This window comes from Morus notabilis, unplaced genomic scaffold (genome assembly GCF_000414095.1).
Source record: "Morus notabilis unplaced genomic scaffold, ASM41409v2 Scaffold521, whole genome shotgun sequence".
Taxonomy (NCBI): Eukaryota; Viridiplantae; Streptophyta; class Magnoliopsida; order Rosales; family Moraceae; genus Morus; species Morus notabilis.
The window spans coordinates 383,880-408,322 of NW_010357686.1; the positions used below are offsets into that span (position 1 = coordinate 383,880).

Below are 24,443 nucleotides of genomic sequence, written 5' to 3' on the forward strand. Positions count from 1 at the left end.
GTGTTTGAGGCAACGTTGGACGTCCGTTTCTCAAGATACAACGACAACGACGGTAACTCGATGCACTATCGGAACCGTCCGGCAAATTAGAACTCGGACATTTCCTCTATCACCAAACCGAATTTTTAGGAACACAAAAGAAATTCTGAAAAAACAGAAGAGACGAGAGAGAGAGAGATATGAGAATGCTCTGTGGAGGTGTGAGGCATGTTCATGTGGAGTATGCCTTATATAGGGTCCAAAATCTGGGTGTTACAACCCAGATTTAATCCTGGATTAATGGTGTTAAAAACAACCATTACTCTGCAATATTATGAGGCAAAACCGGTATGAAATCCCATGATAAATCTGGCCTCCGATCCGGCATTTGTGTCCGCCTACCGCACACATTAGGCCCCAAACCCGCTGGGATCGTGATTCGCACCCCCCTGCGCGTGAGAGAGCGTCTCTGGTATACATGCCTAGGCTTCAAAGTGCAATCACTTATAAACACCACATTGGCTTCACTCCTAGCCAATGTGGGATTTTTGTAATTTTTCTTCTACGTTTACCATTCCAAGTACCATACTTAGACCATCAATTTCTCATTCACTCAAAATCCATTTTGAGTGTATGAATACTCGATTTTGATCTCCTTACAACGGAGAATGCAAATCCATCGAGACCCGTCTCAAAAACCTATTGGGCCCCATCCGAATATGAGCCTCAAAATGGGCCTTTAAAATGGCTTAACAAGCTATTTTTTTCAACAATCACCACTCACACTATTAAGTGGTTTGTATAGATTTTGAGATCTACTTTAAGGATATGATCTCTATATCTCGATCTCCGATAGGCTATTAACCAAAACCAACTATCTAGAACGCATTCTAGACAATATTTGAAATCTTATTTATCATTGCTCAAATATCTCATTCCGAGTCTAAACATATTCTCAAATTCCTTTCAAAATATCATAAACTCTATTACATTTTATATTACATATACTATATCATTTCTCAAAATTCTCTTTGTATTTCACAAGTCAGTGTTTCTAAAACATGTTTATCTTTAACATTTTCATCATTAGGTCAAATAGGATTCAAAACATGGCTATCAAGGATATAGTTAATATAATCTAACGATTTTAGAAAATAAATTTACAGATAACTTCTCGTGACTGTCAAATCTTGTTGATTTCTGAAACTCCAAGTTTAATAATGTCACTGGCTTTGTTATCAAATCAACGAATTAGAACCAAATCAAACTCATATAATCAGGTTCAATTATGCAAAACTTTTATCTTTTTACTAGTGTGCCGTATCAACATATCAAAGTGTCAAATAAAAACCATACTTAAACCTTAAATTTTTATATTTAAAAAAAAAATCACTTAAACCTTACACAATCCACACCAACATTGTATTGGGTAATAATAATGATCAAATTCTCAAAATTCTAATCATGATCATCAAGCAAAATCATCAATTTAACATAGCAAATGAACATATTTCCTCAAAATCATGTTTAATCAACATAGAGCATAAAGCCCATGTTTATCAATAATTATACCAAGATAAATCCGAAATTTCATGGAATAAAAGAAGGAAAAATGTACATTAGCAAAGATAATATCAAACTATCAGTTTTCAAAAATCCTACTTCAATCCCTTCTTTTTGTGAAGAAAACCTTGATAACACCTTCAATTTCAGACTTTTCCCAACATTAAATTAAAAGAGGGTTTGTTTTTACCTTTGCATGGTGAAGAAGAAACCGAGAATCATTTTTTTCTAGAGAGAGAGAGAGTGAGACGTGAATGAAGGAGTGAGTGAGAATGTGAGGTCGTGTTTGAAATTGATCTCATTTTTATTTTTTACATTTTTTGAGAAAGAAAAAATAAAAACGTTTTCAAAACGAAGTTTGGCGCAATAAAGACAAAAACGGAAATGAAAACGATTTTTTAGTTTAGTGTAAAATAAGAGAGAAATGAAAAACGACTTTTAGTTGTTTTTCATTTTTTGTTTTCGTTTTCTCATCTCTCAAGTAGAGAGAGACATTAATGTGTTTTTTTATATTGAAAATAATATCTTGATAATATTACCAAATGTATTTTTAAAAATGATTTCTGTCTAAAATTGAAAATTTTTTTATTTTTATTTTTATACAAAAAATAAAATTATTTTGAAATAAATTCTAAACGCGCCCTTGAGTAATTTTATATGGACGAAGAAAGAGCTTAGAAAAATCGATACATTGTACCCAGACTCTTTAATATACGAATCGAAATCATTAGTTTAATTTTTGAGCTAATTTAAAGAGGATCATAAATAGCATAATTTTTATTAGTTTAGATGTTTGTCTTATAAGACTATGCCATTTATTATAATGAACTGTTACTATTATTATCGTTATTATTAGAATAGATTGTTACTATTATTATCGTTGTTGCTGTTATTATTATCATTAAAGTCTTAAGTCTTATTTATTTTACTGATTTAAATTTAAAATTCGAGTTTTGTTACCGTAAAAAACTCTTAAAAATAGTTGCATCTAACTTTTTTATTATAGTAAAAAACTTTAACATAAAATCATATATCAAACTCAAATTAACGAACTAAACGGACATTTAGTGGTACTGGCATGTATGTATTCTATATTATTATTATTTTGTTGGATAAATATTATTGTTATGCTAATTGGATATGAACCGACTTGAGTAAGTCGGTTACCAAATTGGTGTTGTGGATTAATATGTTTGTTTATTTTCTTACTGCATCACAAGAAGAAGCTGCTCTTTTCTCTCCTTTCTATTTCCTATTATTTTTCAATTCTGCAACTTCTTATTACCTTCTCCACCTCAAAATTCTTTTCTATTTAAGCTTTATTCTCCCCTCTACTAGTATATATACTAGTATGACCAAGGATAGTTCATCACATTATGACGGGTTTTGGCCGAGGGCTGCCTAAATCTGATGGTTGTGATTCGTTTTTGGTTGTTGTGGATCGTCTAAGTAAATATGCTCATTTTCTCAGTCTTCGCCATCCGTTTTCTGCCATGTTGGTGCCTGCACTTTTTGTCAAAGAAGTTGTTTGCCTTCATGGGCTTCCAAGGACGATTATTTCCGATCGCGATAAAATTTTTCAAAGCCGTATTTGGGCACTTCTTTAAGTTACAGTACAACTTATCACCCTCAGTCGGATGGCCAATCTAAAGTTGTAAATCGTCGTTTGGAAGCCTACTTACGTTGCTCTGTTTCGAAGAAACCAAACTAATGGTTTGCTCATTTGCCTCGGGTTGAATACTGGTACAACACCAGCTTCCATGTTTCAGCCGCAATGACTCCTTTTGGGGCTCTTTATGGCTGCGACGTCCCTCAATTGATCCGTTATGAGGTTGGTTCCACTGCCAATTCATGGCTGGAACAGCAATTGCAGGCTCAAGATGCTCTTTTAGATGAGTTAAAAGGGCATTTGCTGGGGGCTCAGCATTTTTATGAAAATGATAGTCAATAAGAAGCGTCAGGATGTGAGTTTTGATGAAGGCGATTTGATTTATTTGAAGCTACGACCTTATCGTCATCGCTCATGGTGCGGGCTATCAATGAAACACTTTCTCCGCAGCATTATGGTCCTTACAAGGTGCTTGTTCGGGCCCGCTGATGCCGAACTCCATCTTGTTTTTCATGTTTCCATGTTAAAAAAAAAAGCCATTGGAGTTTCTGCGGCGTCACAAAATCTTTGCATCCCGCTCTTTCAGCAAATTTAGGATTACATGTGGGACCGGAACAGCTCTTGGACACTCATTATTCTCCTCTTACAGAACAGTTGGAAGTCCTACTTAAATGGCGTCACTTACCTGATTTTGAGAATTCTTGAGAATTATTTGATGTCAAGCAGCAACAATTTCTGGACTTTAACCTTGAGAACAAGGCGACTTTTTTTTGAGCGGCGGTGTAACTGATAAGCCTTTAATTAGGCAAGTTTTTGTTAGTAAGAATAAGAAAATGTAATTGGTTTTTGTAGTCTGTTTTACAGAAACAAGCTGTTGTTAGTCTGTTAGATGTTGCTAATGGCTTAAGCCCCATTTATTTCACTGATTCGAGTTTACTACAGTAAAAAGCTCTCAGAAATAGTCACATTTAATTTTTTTATTACAGTAAAAATTTTCATATAAAATCAGAGTTTTAAATACATAACAATAAAGATTAGGGCCTATTTAGTTCGCTGATTTGAGTTTTTAATTCGAGTTGAGATGTGATTTTATGTGAGAGCTTTTTACTGTAGCAAAAAAGTTAGATGTGATTGTTTGTGAGAGCTTTTTACTGTAGTAAAACTCAAATTCTAAACTCGAATCAGCGAAATAAACGAGGCCTCAAGTTCTTGCTTTCTTTAGTATTCTTTTCCTTTTCCGGGAGATTGAGCACTAAGTTTATCATTTAAATTTTGAATAAATTTAAAACACATGACTTAAAAAATATAATACCTTAAAAAAATATGTGTATTTTATATTTTTCATAATTTATGTAGGTATTTTGACATTTTAGAAAATAATTTTTTGATACCTTAAGAGTTTTTTAGAATATAAAACGTGAAATTTACTCTTATAATTAATTAATTAGAAACTAAAATTTTTTAAATATATTTTAAAATTTGAGTTTTTAATTTTTTTATTCATGATTTTTTAAAATATTTAATATGTTTTTTCTTAAATCTAAATAAATTAAATAATTTTATGTCTTAAAAAACTATACTGAGGTATTAAAAAGTTATTTTCTAACACGTTAAGGTACTTGCATGTATTCTTATCTGTACATTTCGATATAACATCAGTTATTAAAATAAAATTTTCTGAAAAAAATGATAGAACAAGAAGAGTATATTCCAAAGTAAGACAAGTCAATTGACATGTTAAGAGTTGCAGAGGGTCCCACTTCCACATCCAAAAACCTTGATAAAGGGCCCTGATTTTAGCGCGACTGCCCTCACACCCCGCCCTAAATTTCATGCGGGGCCCGCAAAATTCCTCGGTCTCTCTCGCACGCAGAATCTCCACGACGACAGCGCCTGCCACAATCCTTCTATTTCGTACTTTCTCTCTCCAAAACCCCCTCGCTTCTCTCTCTACACACACGGTACGATCTCTTCTCCGATTGATCAATGCCGGTAAATTCTGCTCTCGTCTTGATTGTTCTTGGATTATTTCTGCTCGAATTTTGTGCTTCGCGAGTGATGTTGGAGTTGAATTTGAGTTTGAAGTTCGGAAAACCCTAGTTCTTTTTTTCGCTTGAATCGAGGTTGTTTTCGCACAGCTAATTTCGTCCTTGAATTGAGGTTGAATTTGATTTTCTGGTTAGGTTTTGCTCTCTGAATTGATGGAAGTTTGGGTTTTTTTTTTTTTTTTTATTATTATTTGAACTTTTATGGTGTTGAACTTGAGAGCTTGATTTTGCGTGTGGTTCTATTTTGATGTATCGGTCATTTTAAGTGTTCAATTTCTTATTTTTATTCATTTATTATTGATTTTGAATTTGGCTCGACTTCTGTTTGGTTGCTGGGAGAATTCATAAACAATGCAAAATTTTTGAAGACGTTTTGCGTTTTTCCAAGTGTAGATTTCTATGCGATTCCAGTAAAAAGAAGCTTTTTTCTCACCTGTGTTTTGGCTCATTATAACAGTATTAACTTATAACTAATAGTTGTATTTTCCCAAATCTTCTCGGGTAGAAACACATGGAGTTGATATGTTCTTTTCTTTAGGGGATAAACTAGTCTTGGACTAAATTTAAATTACTTAGTGGATAATTTGTTGTACGTTAAAAAATATAGTTTCAACGAAAAATGTTTTTGTTTCGTATTAATTCTAGTTTGTGGTATTGCAGATACGCCTCAGGTGGGTTAAGGCTGGGTCTTATTTATGAATGCGCGTTATCTCCAAATGGGTAGCATTATTTTTGTTGCTCAGAGGAACTTCTTTAGATGCTGAAACAAGTTGTTATTGCTTATTAATAAAGTATGAGAGACATCAGTAGCAACAAAAAAAAAGTATTGGGAGACATGTGTTGGTTCACTTTGTGAGTAATGGCCGGAAGTGCAAGATTTGAGTCAAGTTTGGGAAGTCCAGAGGACTTGGATTTTGCAGGGAGCTATCCAAATGGGCAGAGGAGAAGTTACCCCATTGCCAGTTTGGATAGGTCGGGAAGCTTCCGTGAGAGTAGTGAGAGTCGGATGTTTAGCTCTGGTGCTAGTACACCACGGGGCAGTTCTGCATTGGTGGGAGATTTGCCTCCAATAACTCAGTATTTGACGTTAGATCCTATTACAATAGAAACTCAGAAATATACTCGGTTAGGGGAATTGAGGAGGGCTTTGGGAATAATCTCTTTTGGGAGCAATGCAGAAGACAATTCATTTGGGGCTGCTCATTCGAAGCCTGCCCCTGCTGTGGCTATAGAGGAACTCAAACGACTCAAAGCAACAGTGCTGGATGCCTCTAATAAGGCCAAGTAATATCAAATTTTCTATTTGATACTTTAATTCTTGTAATTGTGTCTTGAGATTCTTTCTGGTAATGCATCAATTTGTAAGTAAATCTTCCTTCTACCCTAAAATGAAAAGTTAATTTTATTTTCCTGAAGATACGAGAAGGTGCAATTTGAGTTAATATTAATCTCTGTGTCTATTTAGTCCAGGATACATTCTTTTATCATTGTCAAGAAAGTAGTATTGAACTTCTTGCAATTGGGGTTTATTGCTGATGGGATTTTATTGGTCAGGGTCTTGTTGTAATGTAAAAGTTCCTCTCTACTAATAATGTATCATCTTCTTGATTAGTGGAAGGAAAAATTTTTTCGAGGAATCGGAGCTCAAAGTGAATAAGTATTTTGAAGTTTTAAACTTTAAGAAGCAACAACGGAATGAGATGATGACAAGCGAGAGATCAGGCGGGATGAATTTCTTGAAGATAGGAACGCAGAGTTCTCGAAACCCTGCTGAACTCTTGAATCAAAAAGTGGTGGACAGGACTAAGAATGGCATTCTGAGTAGGCGAGCCCGCTCATCAGTTGCAGAAATAAGGGTGTGTATATTGCAACTTTTAGTAGCATTCTCTGTCTTCATACTTTGGTATTTTTTACCTTGCTATTAATGATGTTTCAATAGTTTCGTGTTACAAGTAGTTCATGGTTAAACGTGCACATATTTTACATAAATAGGCATATGCAGGTATCTGCATGGGTACTCATACTCAAGTTTACTACTTTACATACACATAGGCACGCATACATTAGTACCATGTAAGGAACATTTTTGTTATTGCTTGTCTTTTTGTACCATCAAGTTTGTGCGCATGTCTAATCGTAAACTCCTTGTTCTTTTGGAAGTTCGCAGTTCTTTTCATAGTCGGTTGATTGGAAACATATTGATAGACTTTCAAACTCCTCTCCACTAAAAATGACTGGTTTCATTGTTTTGACTATTGACATTAAAGAAATGTGATACTATTGAAAAGGAAGGAAGAAACCACCTTGTAGGAAGGAATATATAACATGGGGGACAAAAACTATGTGAAAAATAGACAAGAGAACCGTCGTACCATCATGAACAAGACGTGAAGATTCGTCGAGAAAATAAAAGATTCTGTTAGTTTATTGTTCTCTCAAAAGCTAAGTTATTAGGAGCTAGATCAATAATAGTTTTATATTCTTGCACTCCTCCTCACATCACGTGTGGACAATGAGCAATTATGTGGGTCTATGATTAGGAGGCATGCCAATTATAGTTTTATATTCTAACATATTCAAGAGCCATTTGAATAATTAAGAAATCGTACAAGAAGTAAAATCCATGAAAGCACACTACGTTTCTCCTTACAAAAGGAGAAAATACCATCCTTATCCAAACCAAAAATAACGGTAATTTGTTATATACGGTACACACTATTAGTGAAGTTGGCAGAGCAACCCCTTGCAGCTTAAGCTTTCTCTAGTAAATTTTTATTTTTATTTTTTTAAGAAACAAGAACTAAGCTTTCCCTAGTAATGAATTTCAGAATCCATTTCTAATTAACTGTCCATTATCCCGCCTTCCTAAACTGTAGTTGCTTGAAATACTATGGGAGTTACAATTCGAAATTGCTGTTGCAATTATACATATACAAATGGCTTTTTTTTTTTCCTTGAAACATGCAAAGTTTCATGATGTTTACTGTTCTCATATTCCTAAATCGTCTAGTTTGCTTGAAATACTAAGGGTGTTACACCTTAAAATTGCAGTTGTAATTCTACATACGTATATGGTTTTTGTTTGATGAAATAGTGCAAAGTTTCATCGTGTTTCTATTCTTGCATTTCTTAATCATCTAGTTTTCACTTTGACTATTACAAGACATTTCTTTTTTCTTATTCTTTATTCTATATTGTCTTGTAGGCTGAAGGGCCGAGTAATAGCCTTGCAAGGCGGCCAATAATCATGGGAAAAGATAGGGATATGCTTAGAGACTGCAGCGAAGGATCTGATATTGTTGATGAAAAGATTCGAAGATTGCCTGCTGGAGGGGAGACATGGGACAAAAAAATGAAAAGAAAACGCTCTGCCGTTCCTCTTGGCCGACCCTCAGATGATGGAGAGCCCAAACGAGCTATGCATCATAAGCTTAGCAATGATCCGGGTTCATCATCTTGTGATGCCCAAATCTTTAGGTGATATGTTGTTGCGACATTTTACTTTTCCCCCTTTTCTTGTGCCATGGATGCTCGTGATGTTCAAATTCATTTTCCTGTAGTGACCACACAGAATGGGACATTTCTGTCTCGTGTATTGGATTTAAAATTAAGTCTTTTAGATGACTTGTGATATGTGGAATTTCCACCCTTTTTTTTTTTTTTTTTTTTTTCCTTTTCAGGTCAGGATCCTCAAATGGTACTAACAAGTTCGATGGTGCTTCTCTGCCTGCCAGCTCAAATGGCCGTACGTTTACTAAGAATGAGCTGGAGAAGGTCTCTCTTTCAAGGGATTCAATTTCTTGCTTAAGCAAGGAACGACTCAAGGGAAACAATAAGTATGTTCTACTCCTTAAGTTTTGCTCTTGCTCGTCATTGGTACCTTGTTTGTAAAGTTTTTGTTTTATTATTGAAGTTTCTGTTACTTATCAAAAAAAAAAAAAGTGTTGTTGAATTAATCTTCCTTGATATGGTGTTTACTTTTTCTGTGCTTTATTAAATTTTCTAACACGTGACTTCTTTATAACATGTTTAGGTTAAATCTTCGCGATGATAATCAAATGCTTAGCCCTAACCCATTGATTAAAGGGAAGGCTTCAAGGGCACCACGAAGTGGCCCTTTGATTGCTGGAAATGTATCCCCTAATTTTCCCTGCCCATCTGGATCACTTGAGGGCTGGGAACAACCTGCAAGTGTGAGCAAAATTTGTTCGGTAAATGCGGCTATTAATCGCAACCGACCTATGCCGACGGGATCTTCATCCCCTTCCATGGCTCAATGGGGTGGTCAAAGACCACAAAAAATATCTCGGACAAGAAGAACAACTATAGTGTCTCCTGTCTCTAACCATGATGAAGTACAGATATCACCAGAAGGCTGTTCTCCTGAATTGGGGACTAGATTCACTACTTCTGGGACTAATGGGTCCCTTGCCAGGGGCATGTCTAATGGTGCCCAACAATTAAGAGTAAAACATGAGAATATCTCATCTCCAGCCAGATTATCTGAAAGTGACGAATCGGGTGCATGTGAAAATCGTGACAGTAAGTTAAAGGAAAAAGGAGCAGGAAGTGGTGAAGTGGATGACAGAGGTTCAAATTCCTTTCTGAATACAGTTCCTTCGACGTTGCATACAAAGAAAAACAAATTAACTAGCAAAGAAGAAACTGGAGATAGTGTGCGGAGACAAGGAAGGAATGGTAGGGGCTCATCATTTTCAAGGGTTAGCACTTCACCAGTTAAGGAAAAGTTGGAGAATTTGGCCTCCGCAAAGCCACTTAAAAGTGCAAGGCTTGGTTCTGAAAGGAGTAGCAGGTAGTGTGTTCTTTTGGTTGACACTTCACGATTTAAAGAAACAATTTTACTAATGAAACGTTAATGTTTGTAATCTGTATTTATTTCAGTAAGACAGGTCGTCCTCCTCTGAAGAAAATTTCAGAACGGAAAGGCAATGCTCGTCTTGGACATATAAATGCTATTGGTTCTCCTGATTTTGCAGGTATTATGTCAGGATCACTTGTTTCTTGGTAAACCTTGTTAATTACAATTAACAATGCCAAAAGATTAAAATTTGGAAGTTCTAACTTCCAAATCAAGCTTAAAATTATGTTTACTTCAACATACTGGCACTTTCATAGATTAGAAATAAAATTTTCTTGAATTCTCTATTAAGGTAAATTTGGAGATATGAAAGTTAGATGGATTATTCAAATTTGCTTTGGGTAAAATTATCGCTGCAATAATATACTATGGCTTAATTTTATAGGTGATCCAGATGATGACCGTGAGGAACTTTTAGCAGCTGCAAATTTTGCTTGTAATGCCAGCTGTATGTTTCGTTAATCAACATTGTATAGGTTCGTAGAGAATCACATGTATGTTTTTGTGCTAAACTGTTGTTTGCTTTGTTAGATCTTGCCTGTTCGAGTCCATTCTGGAAGCAAATGCAATCAATATTTGCCTCTGTCAGCTTAGAGGAGACTTCCTACTTAAAAGAGCAGGTGGAAACTAAAATATATGAGAAGGTTCAGTTATATCTTTTAAATTTTCCTTTACATTGTAAACAGCCTGACACATTTTTTGCAATATTTTTGTTTTTCTCGCAGCTGAAGTTTATGGAGGAGAATTATGAGAGCTTATGTCAGACGTTTGGCCTTGGCAGTGATACTTTGGTAATGTCACAGAGTAACTTTTTTTTTTTTTTTTGTCTTGTTCAAGTGATCTGGAAGTAGGTAGTTTATGATATTTTTTTTTTGGTAGTTTTCGTTCCTCTAGGTTTTTTTTTTTTTTTTTTTGGTTGTCTTTTTTACTATCTTTTATGGTTTTGATCCATCATTGCCTTTTATGGTAGACTGGTATAATTATTTGGTTCATGTTGGATCTTTATTTTGTGAATTTCTCAGAACAATTGTGTTGAAGAAGATCAAGTTTGGAATCTGGATTCTCTAGGTGGGAAATTAGATTCAGAAAGAAGGAAGATAGTGCCTCCGCTTTACCAAAGAGTATTATCAGCTCTGATCATGGAAGATGAAACTGATGAATTTGAAGAGGACAGCAGACGGAGAGTTATGTGTTTCCAGTACAATGGAGAATATTCTTCTGATGCTGATTTTGAGCGAAGGAACATGGTTAGGGATCCTCAGACTCTTCAGCAGTGTGCTGCCGAAGGATTTTCTTGTAACGGTAATGGTAACTTCACTATGGGGCAAAGCATCCATAATCAACTATTCAGCAATGATTTTTTGAAAGGGGACCATGGAGGTCCTCATTTGGATAATGGGTTCACAGAGTTTTCTGAGAATGGAATTGATGGACCGCTATCTATATGCACAAATGCTTCTGGAATTTCGTCCTTTGACTGTGCATATGAGCAAATGAGTATGGAAGACAAGCTCTTGCTCGAGCTGCAAAGTGTTGGCCTATATCCAGATATAGTGGTCAGTCTTACTATAAGCAATGGGTGGAGAAAGTTATTATAATTTCAACTTGCCAGTTTCTTATGAAACTTTTTAACAATCTCTCACTATTTGTATCCGCATTTAGTTCTCTTTCTTTCTATTGTTCTGATTATTGAATAACCTTGTCTTGTCCCAGCCCGATCTAGCAGATGGAGACGATGAGGCAATTAATTCTGATATTCTTGGATTGCAAAAGGGATTCTTTGAACAGGTTTCATTTGCATCTCCCCAATTTCCAAAACATATTGCTTCATTAGGGCAACATTTCGAAGTTCATGTTTCCCATTTGATATATGCTTGAACAATTACGTTGGAAAACGCCTGTCTCATTGTCCATTTCTTGTACTTATTTCCTAACATATTGTGTATCTATTCACCTTCTGATGCTTTAGGTAAGTAAAACAAAGATGCAGCTAAAAACAATTGCTAAAGCAATTGAAGAAGGAAATGAAGTAGAAAAACGGTAGAATATCCAGTGATCTAACTTGTCTCATTTCTTTTATCCTAGTCATCATAAGTACGTATCAAAAATCATTGTTTTGAAGCTTGTTGAATTTTGTTGTGGTCGGTATTTTTAGGGGCCTGGAGCAGGTTGCCATGGATAGACTTGTTGAATTGGCTTACAAAAAGTTGCTGGTATGTGCTCTTTCTGTCTATATTGTTTTGAGATGTCTCCTGATCTTGTGGGATTTTGTCACTTCTATGTGGTGCATCCTTTTTCTCAGTAACGCTGATGCTCATTTATGTAAAATACATAAATTAACAGCTTGCATAATCATATTATTTACTGTTGGATTGAGAAGATGGAATTATTTGAAGATTGGATAATGAATAAATTAAACCTTATATCTTTTGATTCCTTTAAGATTGCCTTTGGTAGAACATTCGGCTATTTTCTTTTCTCCTTTCAATTTTTCAAAGATAATATACAAAACACAGTTTTTTTTGTTTTTGTTTTTTTGGTAGTTACGTACTCAGTCAGAGCTAGATACTATCAAGTACCATCAGGTATGGGATTCCTATAGTAATAAAAAATGAGATGGGAAGCATGCAGAATATGTCTACCTTTCTTTCTTCCTTTGATCTATAAAGAGACATTATTTCCACGCTCCAAAAAGGAATTTTGCTCCTTTTTTTTCTACTGTGATTTGGTTTAATTTGAAATTGTCAAGTGCCCATTAATATGCTAGACCACATCTAGAACTTTTAGGAGTGGTGGGTGGCGATGGAGGATTTTGTTGTGTTTCTAGACCAAATATTCTAGAACTTACGACAATCATTTTGAATTATTTTTGAAATGTGCTTTCTACCATAAAGTGATTTCTAAAATTATTATAATATTGTGAGGATTTCTTTGTTAAAAAGATACAATTACTCAAAAATTCTTTATTCTCAAATTTGGCAGGCGACTCGAGGAAGTTTTGCTTCAAAACATGGGGTTGCTAAGGTTCCAAAACAAGTTGCTACAACTTTTATGAAGAGGACTCTTGCTAGATGTCGGAAATACGAAGATTCTGGCAAAAGTTGCTTTAGTGAGCCTGCGCTTCGAGATATCATCTACTCTGCACCTGCTCATGGAAATAATCCAGAGTTGACAAGTTGCATGGCCTCAGCTCCTGTTACTCAGAATTCTTTACCAGACCCCAGATTGTCAGGTTTGCCATCATTTTCCATGACTTTTTTTTTTTTTTTTTTTTTTTTTTCAAGGAAGATGCAGATGTTTAAACCGTGGCTGGAATGGTGCTATTAAAAGCTCTTTACCAGCAACCACTTGATAGAGGTCCTTGATTTGGCATCGTCCAGTCATCGTGATCATTACCTCCACTCTTTATTATTTTTATTATTATTATTTTGAAATAGCATACTTAGGGCTTGTTCAGTTGCCTTAACTCACTCAGATTATCTGTACTCAAGTGAATAACTTGGGCGTAGTTTGCGTTCGGCCTTAGCTCACTCGAACTAACACTCGAAAATTTTTTCAAGTCACCACCCATTCTCAAGTTTACCCCCCTCCGATCAATTTGAGTTTACTCTACTGCTCATAATGTTCTCTCTCCTCTCTCTCTCATCACCATCAATATCATCATCAACATTGTCTCTCTCTAAACTCCTCCATTCCCGAGCTCTCTCTCACATCCCCACCACCACCATGTCCATAAACCTCCGATCCCACGCCTTTGCCGGCAGCCCCCTCCGTTCCAAGACCCCAAAATCCGGCGACCCATTTTCTCCTTCCCAAGCTCTCGAGATCCTCAAGACCTGCCTTTTGGATAGCGGCCACGTGGCGGCTTCTACGGATTTCAAGGTCTTGCCGTTCAGGAAGGGGAGGTACTCGGCGTCGTCGTCAGAGGGGATTTGGAAATTGGGTTGTGGGATTGCAAGGAATTGTTGGCGAAGTCCGGGGTTGAGATGGTGGGAGATTATGTCATTTATCTGGGTTCGAGGGCGGAGGATGTCGTTTATTGGGCGGTTGATGTGTCTGGGGAGAGTGGGTTGGTGCCTGAAGGCTTTTTTTGTTGTTTTGTTTGTTTGTTTTTTTTTTTTTTCCTTTTTGGTTTAATTATTGTTTAGAAGGCTTTTTTTTTTTGGAAAAATTTCATAAATGGCTCTGATCTTGAATTATGTACGTAGTTAAAATGATGATGTGGTATTTTAAATTGCATAAAATTAAATAAATTCAAGTAAGGAAAAACATATTTTTTCTCTCCCCACTATTCACAACTCAAGTCTTATTATACACCCAAATACAAACTCAAAAAGATTCTCATATCAAATCATAACTCAAATGTATACAACAAAATACAAACTCAAGTTACAACTTTATCTCATGTTATAACTCAAATTCAACTCAAGAACTACACTCAAGTCACACTCTAAAAGAACATGCCCTTAGTCTTTTCGTTAACCACGTCCTTTTTTTCTTCTTTTTGTGTTACACCTTTTTGCCTTCAAAACAGTTACTAGGCCAAATTCATAGGGTTCGTTTGGTATGATGGTTCAAACTAGCGTGATTCTAGTTTGATTTTAGAACCAGAACTATGATTTATAATTTTGGGTCCAAATCATGGTTCTAAAAGCAGAACCAAAATCAGGAATTTGAACCACCCAAAACCAAGGGAAGGGGTGGTTTTAGAATCATGGGTGATTCATGGTTTAAAACATCACGAGGGTTCAAACCTTGAATCAGAACCATCCTAACTAAATACTGATTCTGGGTGAGTCAAATCAGAACTACTTTTTACTTATTGTAAACAAACACTGATTCTGAACTAGAATTATGGTTCCAGATTCAAAACCCTTACACCAAACAACACCTTGAATATTCTTGTTTTGTAAATTTATATTTATTTCTCTTGCTCTATTATTTTTCAAACTTCTCGTCTAATGAGATCAATTGTTTTAACAATGCATTCTGTTCTGACAGGTTCAGTGGCTGATTGGGCTGAGCGGTATGATCATCATATTGATAAAATTGGGAAGAATTCTCCTGATGGGTTTGGAAATCTCCGCCATTCCTTCGACCAAGATTTTGCCCAAACTGGACCAATAATGAACAGAGTGAAAAAGAGGGAACTGCTGCTTGATGATGTTGGTGGTTGCCCGCCCTTGAAAAATGCATCAAGTTTTGGTAATAATTTATCAGGTGGAGCAAAGGGTAAGAGGAGCGAGAGAGATCCATCCGGCAGAAACTCGGTTGCCAAAGCTAGCAACCACAAGAGTGAACGTAAAACAAAATCAAAGCCCAAGCAAAAGATAGGCCAGCTATCAACTTCAGGAAATGTATCTATTACTACTGGTTCTGGTGAAATTGTTGCAAGTGGTAGCAACAGAAAAAGAGAAGTGGGTTTGATATCCCAAGGGAACAACAATCCGGAGAATCAATCCACAGAGACCAGGGAACCGCCCATGGATTTTCCAAACTTGCAATTGCATGAATTAGAGTCCATAGAATTAGGTGTAGAGAATGAGCTTGATGGGAATCAAGATTTGAGTAGTTGGTTGAACATCGAGGAGGATGGTTTACCAGACCACGATTCAATCGGCCTTGACATACCCATGGATGACCTTTCAGACTTGAATATGATTATATGAAGTGGGTTTGATATCTCAAGGTAACAAAAATCCGGAGAATCAATCCACAGAGATCAGGGAACCACCCATGGATTTTCCAAACTTGCAATTGCATGAATTAGAGTCCATAGAATTAGGTGTAGAGAATGAGCTCAAGATTTGAGTAGTTGGTGAGGAGGATGGTTTACAAGACCACGATTCAATCGGCCTTGACATACCCATGGATGACCTTTCAGACTTGAATATGATTCTATGAAAACAATCATACTGTAAATTTTTCGTTATTATTTGACTTTTTCACATAAAATAGATGTTGCTATTGTCCGGGGACAACATGATGATATAAGTTATGCCTCTGACAATAGGCACTTGTAATTATGCCATTCTTTTTGTATACTCGTCATCCGGGAAAAAAAAAAAAAAAAAAAAAATCTCAATGATTCATGTGATCAGGTATTGTTGGCTTCCATTACAAGTCACATTTTTTAGACCCATGTTTGCTTCTCCATTTTATTGTGAATTGTCGAGTAGTTATTTTTGGCCCGTTATATTCAATGATGGAATTTCATTCCTTTTTGAAGATATTTTTCTTTCTGTGGCGTGATTTATGCTGTGACTTTTTGTCGCCCGAAATCGAAAGCACATTTATAATGGCTTGCCACCTGGGTGTCTAAATCTATGCTAATGTTTCTGGCTAAATTTTGTGCTCAGTTTGCAAACTGATAATCTCTGTCACAATCTTCACAGCTGGTAGTAGGGTATATTCTAGTCTCCAAATGAAATATTCATGAACGATATTCTGATGAGATCAAGAAGCAAAACGTTGCTTTTATGACTTGGTTGTACAACGGAATATACGTGTTATATATATATATATAGCCATTTCGCCTGCTTTATTGGTATTAGGAATTCTAGGTATACTGTAACCCTCTTTGCACAAAACTTGAACAAGTTGTTCGACGGTTCGAAAGACGAACTCCATGTTCGGAAGATGAAGACCCTTGTGGAATTCTTCATCATCAAACTCTACATGTTTTAACGTTTTCTTGTAACTCTCCGTTGCTGATCTGGGGTGACCTCTTGCTACTGATACCTGTTTTTTCAAAGGGAAACATGGGATTTTTTCAAAGGGAAATTGCTAGCGTATATATTAGGACAAAGAAAAGTAAAAAAAAAAAAAAATCTACAATCTAAGCATGGATTGGTTCAACTTTTCATCTAAATTCAGCTTTCCCGTCATTTCACATGTTTAAAATGAATAAAATTCTTTGAAATTTTCAGATTTTGTGGAATTTTTCTCTATGAATTATTTGGTTGGGGAAGTTTAGATTATGCAAACAGAGAGAACAACAATAATAATGAGAGAAGAAAAACATGAATGCTAGAGAGAGGCTATTCACCAAATGCCGTTTTCCCAGCTCAGAGAGCCAAAATCTCCATTCTGGCATAGCCCTCCCAGCAATTTTAACAGAAATGTTGGCCAAGCTGCTACGATGAAACTCCACTTTGTCCAAGCCATGTGTTATTCCAGTGCCTATTGCTTTGACATAAGCTTCTTTCAGAGACCAATATCTACAACCACCATAAATCATTTTGGTTAAACATGCTCTCTCTTTTTCCTGTGGAGCTTTCATAATCTTGAATCAACAAAAAAGTTGAGCAACATATATGCAAGGTTAAAAAAAAAAAAGCCATTTTTTAGGGAAAAAGGCAGTCTCTGGTCAAACACCAGATAGAAATAGTTGGATCCATTGAGAGGAGAAAATAAATCTCAAAATTGCAACTTTTGTGAATTTCCTTTACATCTTTGACTTATATAGCATTGGAAATAATTTTTATTTTCCTTTCTTAGCTAAGAAATATGATTCCAGCTAGATGGTATAAATTTAAAAAAAAAAAAAAAAAAATTGTCACAGAATAAAAAATAATAATGAATTTGAGCCATGTGCCATTTTAATGCAACTAGTTTGCCGGAAAACAAGTATGGTACAGTAACAGATTCATGCTAGCCGCAAATACTGCATGGTGACCGTGAACTCTCAAAAGATGCGGAAAAACGGTCTGATTAACCAGTTTGAGTCTAAGTTGACATGCAACATTCTTGGTCACAGAATGGTTTATGAAATAGATGAAGTAAGACCATACCTATAAAATTCAACCAAAATATCATCACAAGTGCCTGCAGAAACTATGTTATCCCATTCCAAACTTGAAAAATAGAAGGAGAAATTGTAAATGAAATCAATAACTGTCTCTTTCCAGGGAATGACAGGAGAGACGATGTCCAACCCCACGAGGCATAATGGCTCGGAAGCTATAGCCACATAGTCACCATGATGCGATGTGTTAAAGTTGAAGTTCGGGAATTCCGTGCTAATCTCACCATATTCCTGAAAACAAAAGACTGTAAAAGATTTTTCTCAAAACCCGAAAGCATGAATTAAGATATGCCAGGATACTCATTTCCAGGTCAAAAGAAACTATAACCACCTGTTATTGTCATTAAGTTTCTCATCATTCATGTTAGCCAAAAGAATTGCCATTTCTATGTGAAGTTTTGGTGGAGCAACCTACAATTCAAAGTCTCAAACTCCTAAAATCATTTATTTATTTTGCTTAAAGCGTAAATAAAAATGCAAGATACCATAAATTCTTAACATGGTTCTTGGTCAACCTGTAAAAGATGTGATGAGAAAATAGTTGCTTGTTTTGCTTACTAGATAAGGTTTGCCTTCCAAAGTGCGCTTGATGACAATTTCATTATTGGGAATTCCCAAAACTTCGTGTACAAGAGCATACTGAAGCAGTCGGCTCACAAGCGCCCTCTTTCTATCTTCCAACCGTACAAATCTATGAGTGTAAAAGAAACATTCAAAGGTCATCGGTCCTTCAAACACCATATGAACCGAAAAATATTATTTGAGACAGTTCAATGGGCATATGTAGAATTGAAAGAGAGACAAACAACCGTGATAAATCTGTTATTCATAAGTCAATAAAGGTTTTGTAAACACCATCTACAATTTTCTTTGTTCTGCATTCAGTTTCTGAAAAATGGAAGTACATTGATGTAGGATCAATATAAGAAAAAGAATAGAGAGAGAATGATAGACTCAAGATAGGGAAGAAAAAGCCACTCGAGAGGGAAATCGAGGGAATCTAGAGAGAGAAACAAGAACTCAACAGAGATAGACCGCTTATTTCGATATTTATTAACCATTTTCTATAGTCCGAATCAAATTACAATGCTATTATACTTATAGGAAAACCAAATAATAATTGGAAAGTAAAATAACACGAAATATGGAAACTCTGGTAATGAGAAACTAACCCCATTTCTAAAATAGTATAAATTCTTAATCAAGCAAAATAGGAAAATAGACCGAAATAAAATATGCAATGTTGACAATGGAAAACTACCCTAATAAAATAAATCCCTAATGAAATGGAAAATAGACAAATATTAGATATATCATTCTGCATCATACACAGGTTAACATTGCACATTATGGGGAGTTACTAAAGAAAGGAAATAATTTTTTCGAGGGAAAATAGGGAAGTGTATGGAATAAGTGAAAATAGTTTCTGGTAGTAAACAAATCAATCTACAAGGGAATAAACTGCTATCCCTTTGATTATTTTAGAGTACAAGGAATATCAAAACAACCCCGGATTTTAGTTTGCCAAACGAAAAGCTAGAAAAATAAAGAACAGAATATAAAAAGTTTTGCTAACACATTGCACGACTTCATTCAAGTCCTCAAGAATGGAACTGCAAATTTACTTCAGCTAAATCTCAACAAACAAGGAATGTTTATGACATAAACAAAGACGAGTATTATAAGCTACTTGTTATATTGGAAGAGAAGAGAATTTCTCAAAATAGTTTTACCGAAATTCAAGTTTTGTTTCAGTCATTATTTTAGATTTCCTTTCTGGGTTTTTCATGGGATCGGAAGACAAGGGAAATAGAAGAAGAAAATTAATCAAAGGAAAAAAAACAAAAAACAAAAAACAAAAAAGAGGAAGAGAAACCTGATGATGGAGTTGTGGTCGTGCAAAGGAAGAAGGGAGAGGGCAAAGGAGAAGTCTTGGGGAGTTGGGTCCCACTTTGATATATCAACTGCCCATCTCTGAACTCCTCTTTCCATTCCTGACAACCGACCAACAAACAAACAGAGCTTTCTTCTTCAGATGACAAAGCTGTCCGTGTACATACATTTATATGTGTTTCGGCTAATCCAAAGAATACCATTTAATTAAGGGTTATTTACCTTGATGGCCGTCGAGGATGTCTGACTTTATTCTTAGAGATGTTGTCAGCTAAATTTTGTGACAGCCTTCATAAAATAGACAGTTTTCACCTCTCAATTATTGAATTACTGCTAGTAAAAAATAATTTACGTCCTAAGAAATCTTTATTCATGTGAAAAAAATTTATTTATCAGAAATAAAAAGTAAAATTTATGTGAAAAAAATCTTTTTATTAGTCAAATGAAGGTCGTGTTTAGAATTGATATCGTTTTTATTTTTCACGTTTTTTAAGAAACAAAAAATGAAAATTTTTTTCAAAACGGCGTTTAACGTAATAAAGGTAAAAAATGGAAATAAAAATGATTTTTTAGTTTAGTGTAAAATGAGAGAGAAAGAGAGACATTAATAGATTTTTTTACACTGAAAATAATCTCTTGATAAAACTACTAAACACATTTTTAAAAATAATTTATGTCTGAGATTGAAAACGTTTTCATTTTCTATCCAAAATAAAATTATTTTAGAACAAGTTCCAAACGCGCCCGAAATATTTACACAGTAAACTGTTATTTATTTTAAATAATTTTAAAATATATTATTTATTTAATTTCATTTCATTAATCTATTATTTAATATATATATATATATATATTATTTTAGGTTAGTTTTCTGTTGACACGAACAAAAACTATTCATTAAAAGATCTCATCCCGACTTGGTGGCATGCACAAAGATATCTATTATATTTTTCAATTTTCCACTAAATAATTTTTAAGGTCCCAATACAGTTTTTGAGTGGAGAAAACTTTCCGACAAGATTTTGAGGTTCTTTCAATAAAATGATCGATTCTGGTGAGATTTTAATGTAAGGTAAATGTTTTCATAAGCAACTTTCAAACTCACTTCTCATGATTTCAATCGTTTAAATGGTCTAGTTTGGTGCTTAGTTAGCCCATCAACTCTTTTAAAAGCTCTACAATTACATAAATAGGATCCCTATGGGTGCATTTAGAACCGATTCTAAAATAATTTTATTTTTTATATGAAATTAGAAATGAAAACGTTTTTAATTTCAGACATAAATTATTTTTAAAAATGCGTTTAGTAATTTTATTGAGATATTATTTTCAGTATAAGAAAAATTAAAATTCCGTTTGATTATACAATTTTGAAAATATTTAATAGTATTTTAAAGAAAATATTAAATAATTCATCTTCTTTTTTTCCACTTTACCCTCATCTCTAAAATGGCATAAATGACAGGAAAATAAATGGTAGAAATGGTAGAAAATATATTAAATAATCTGTAAGCTGCTCAGAGGAGTAAGGGAGGAGAAAATGACAGAAATGAAAACGATTTATTTCCATTTTCAGTTTTTCTCTCATATTACATTAAACCAAACACCGGTTTTATTTCCATTTTTTGTCCTTCATCTACTCCAAACGCAATCTCCTTCCCAATTTTATTTTTTTCTTCTTAGAAAACGTGAAAAACGGTTTCAAAATTGAAACCAAACACGCAATATAAGTTGTGATTAACGGTTTCAAAACTGAAGCCAAACATGCAGTATAAGTTGTGATTTGTGTGTCAATGCAATCTTAACTAACCAAAATCTGACTGGATGTTCTAATTAACCATTTTACGATAAATGCACGAAGCCCCAGGACTTTCCCGTTTTCTTGTAGCCCCGCCCCACTTTTCGAATATTTGCCATGAAAAGTGATATTTATCTCAATGGAAATAAAACTCCCTCACTTATAACATGGTGGGTCTCACTTACTTATCTAACGGAACTCACTTTATGTGAGTAACGCAACTTTAACCTTATCGGAATGAATAAAAGTGCTTATTTGTCATTGCTAGTCATAATATTCCATTTAAAAAAACACATCTCAAGAGGAGCTCACTCTCTCTCCTCACAATTAAGACTTAATTATTTATGTATGTCACAATATCTTAATTGCATATAGTAAGTGAAGCATCGCCTTTTCTCAATAAATTCTATAATACTAAAGAACAGTTCACTTGTGATTTTAATTGGTATAAATTGTTAGAAAAATGGTCAGGTAACACATTTTGAGGTTTGATTTTGAGGAAAACCTCCTTTCTATTAGTAACAGGTTAATATGCATTTATGATATAAATTATATTTATATGCTTAAAATAATGCATGAGTGAATAACAAATTGATTTTCAAAGTGCTCCTCCAAGCCCTATAAAAGGGACCTTCCGCACCTCATTTGACACACATTAAAATTTTAAAGGTCTCGTTCATTTCACCGATTTGAGTTTTCAGTTTTACGTTTCTACAGTAAAAAGCTCTCAGAAAATGTTACATTTAACTTTTTTTGCTACAGTGAAAAACTCTCAGAAAATGTCACATCTCAGCTCGAATTAAAAACTCAAATCTGCGAAATGAATGATGCCAAAGTAATTCTATCTCTCAAGAAATACTCCTCTTTAGAGTGTTCTTAGACTATTTGATGTGATAGCCTTTGGATGACTCTTCAGTTGTCCGGAGTAACATTTATTTCTGCTCATTTCTATATCATTGCTATTTCGTTATATTTCAGTTTCTGTAATTTTCTGATTATTCTATTTCTCTTATTTTCAGTTCATATATTATTTTGGCTAACAATGTTCAAGCAGATTACCTTCAAAGGCGAACATGTTGCTCGAATTGGAGAACTGCTGTCTTTGGGTTTTTTTCTTTTTCCCTCCCCTTTCCTTCTGTTTCTGGGTTCATATGTGTTTCTTATTGTTTCATCTCTTTTTTTTCTTTGTTTTTACTGATTCAGCTGGAAAAAGGAAAATGCATATTACACATATATTATACATACACGGATTTGCTAATCGTATGCATTGCATCTTTTGGTTTAAGATTTTGATAGGATTTCATAAACGTTTTGCACATTCGTTTTGTCTATTTCATTAACTTTTTGTGTTACGTTTGGTTGTTCATATCAGATTGTTCTACACACACATATATATAATTAATACTATAACCTACAGTTTATTTATTTATTTATTTTTGTTTGGAGAAAGGGACTTGATGTTTAGGTGTTAATGATTTATTTCCATTTTTGATTTCATTACTATTTACGGCCCTTATTTTTAGGTTACATAAAAAAAAATGGCCGTTTATTTGAACTTATATTCCTTCTTATAAGATGACAAAAGTCTCGATTCGAATTTTTAGTTTTAAATTTTTACAGTTAAAAGGTCTCAGAAAATGTCACATTTAATTTTTTTTACTACAGTTAAAAACTCTCAGAAAATGTCACATCTAACTTTTTCTGATACAGTTAAAAACTTTAAAAAAATATCACATCTCAACTTAAATTAAAAACTCGAATCCGCGTTGCAAACGAGGCCAAAGCTTTCGGTCTCACAGGTCACAGTGTCTACGTGTACATGTTTTTGTGGAGATTTGTACAGTTAGATTTGAAAAAGTGGACGGGCTCAGTTTTTCGACTATAAAATTTATATAAGAAACTATTTATTCTACGTGTAAAAGAAAAAAAAAACATGTACTACAGATCATACGTTGAAGGATTCTCCTTTTTTTTTTTTTTTTGGTTGATAAAGACATGCATGTCTTCTTCCGCTAATCCAAAGAATAGACTGTTTAATTAAAGGTTTATATCCCTGTCAGTTTTTAATTTTATTTTATTTTTGTGCAAATCAAAAGAAGATAGACCGTTTAATTAAAGGTTTATATTCCTGTTAGTTTTCAATTTTTTTTTTTATAATTTTTTTGCAAATAAAAAAATAGAAATATAGAATGTCAACTGGCACCGAAACAATACCGATACGATCTTTTTTTTTTCTTCACCTGATCATAAAATTCCCAAAACAAACATGTGATTTCAACAAGTTCATTCTTCTTTTTTTCCTTCTACAAAACTGCTCTGCATAATTCCTTGAAATTGAACCCCTTTCACTAAATAATTCAAATCTGCTTATAATGGCAAATGGATTGGTGTCTAATTTTCAACTAAAATTGTTATTTAAGAAGATATGGCACTTTACGTTGGTAAGTTTTATTTTAAGACTTTTATCATATTAGTAGATATATTATTATTTTTGTTTTTCATTTTGGGTGGAGTCTATACCTTATGCAAAGCCAAGTGTGTATTTACCGTTAAACTATGTTTACAATCACTGTATTAGCAAAACACAGCAAATTTGTCCGAAAGCTTGAAAAAAAAAATCATGTCTTCCCGAGTAAAAATTACACACAAAGTTGAATTTCAAAAGTTTTCAACTGAAACTTACCTACATATTCATTAGTAAATTAATCGGAAATAGGCAATATGAAAAGCTTAAAAAAATATATAGGCCAATTTTTAGTTATAAAAATTAATAGGCCATAACTTGTCAAGTTATGATTTATAATGTGACGACCCTCCTATGAGGCCGCCACTGTAACTTAAACTTTAACTTGTACTTACTGGGGTTT

General features: G+C 34.4%; 2 protein-coding genes across 6 annotated transcripts; one reads left to right on the plus strand and one right to left on the minus strand.

Moving 5' to 3' along the window:
* Positions 1–4,900: 4,900 nt before the first annotated feature.
* On the plus strand, positions 4,901–16,214 carry LOC21401330. 5 transcript variants are annotated; one of them, XM_024173667.1, is made up of 16 exons: positions 4,901–5,143; positions 5,860–6,483; positions 6,812–7,055; positions 8,405–8,676; positions 8,880–9,035; positions 9,233–10,012; positions 10,102–10,196; positions 10,464–10,526; positions 10,610–10,698; positions 10,804–10,869; positions 11,101–11,634; positions 11,792–11,866; positions 12,048–12,118; positions 12,234–12,291; positions 13,061–13,310; positions 15,080–16,214. In XM_024173667.1, exons 2-16 carry the CDS (start codon positions 6,059–6,061, stop codon positions 15,745–15,747), a joined length of 3,846 nt encoding a protein of 1,281 aa, XP_024029435.1. In that variant the 5' UTR covers positions 4,901–5,143; positions 5,860–6,058; the 3' UTR covers positions 15,748–16,214. The 5 variants fall into 5 exon arrangements, with proteins under 5 accessions (XP_024029435.1, XP_024029432.1, XP_024029442.1 ...); XM_024173664.1 differs by having other exon boundaries at positions 4,901–5,112; XM_024173674.1 differs by lacking the exon at positions 4,901–5,143 and adding an exon at positions 5,200–5,274.
* A 206-nt stretch (positions 16,215–16,420) lies between these two features.
* On the minus strand, positions 16,421–19,897 carry LOC21401332 (L-aminoadipate-semialdehyde dehydrogenase-phosphopantetheinyl transferase). The gene is made up of 6 exons (XM_024173632.1): positions 19,762–19,897; positions 18,444–18,576; positions 17,872–18,116; positions 17,127–17,298; positions 16,607–16,819; positions 16,421–16,525 (listed from the first exon to the last, which is right to left on the minus strand). The coding sequence occupies exons 1-6, from the start codon at positions 19,875–19,877 to the stop codon at positions 16,421–16,423; spliced, it is 984 nt and encodes a 327-aa protein (XP_024029400.1). The 5' UTR covers positions 19,878–19,897.
* Positions 19,898–24,443: the final 4,546 nt, after the last annotated feature.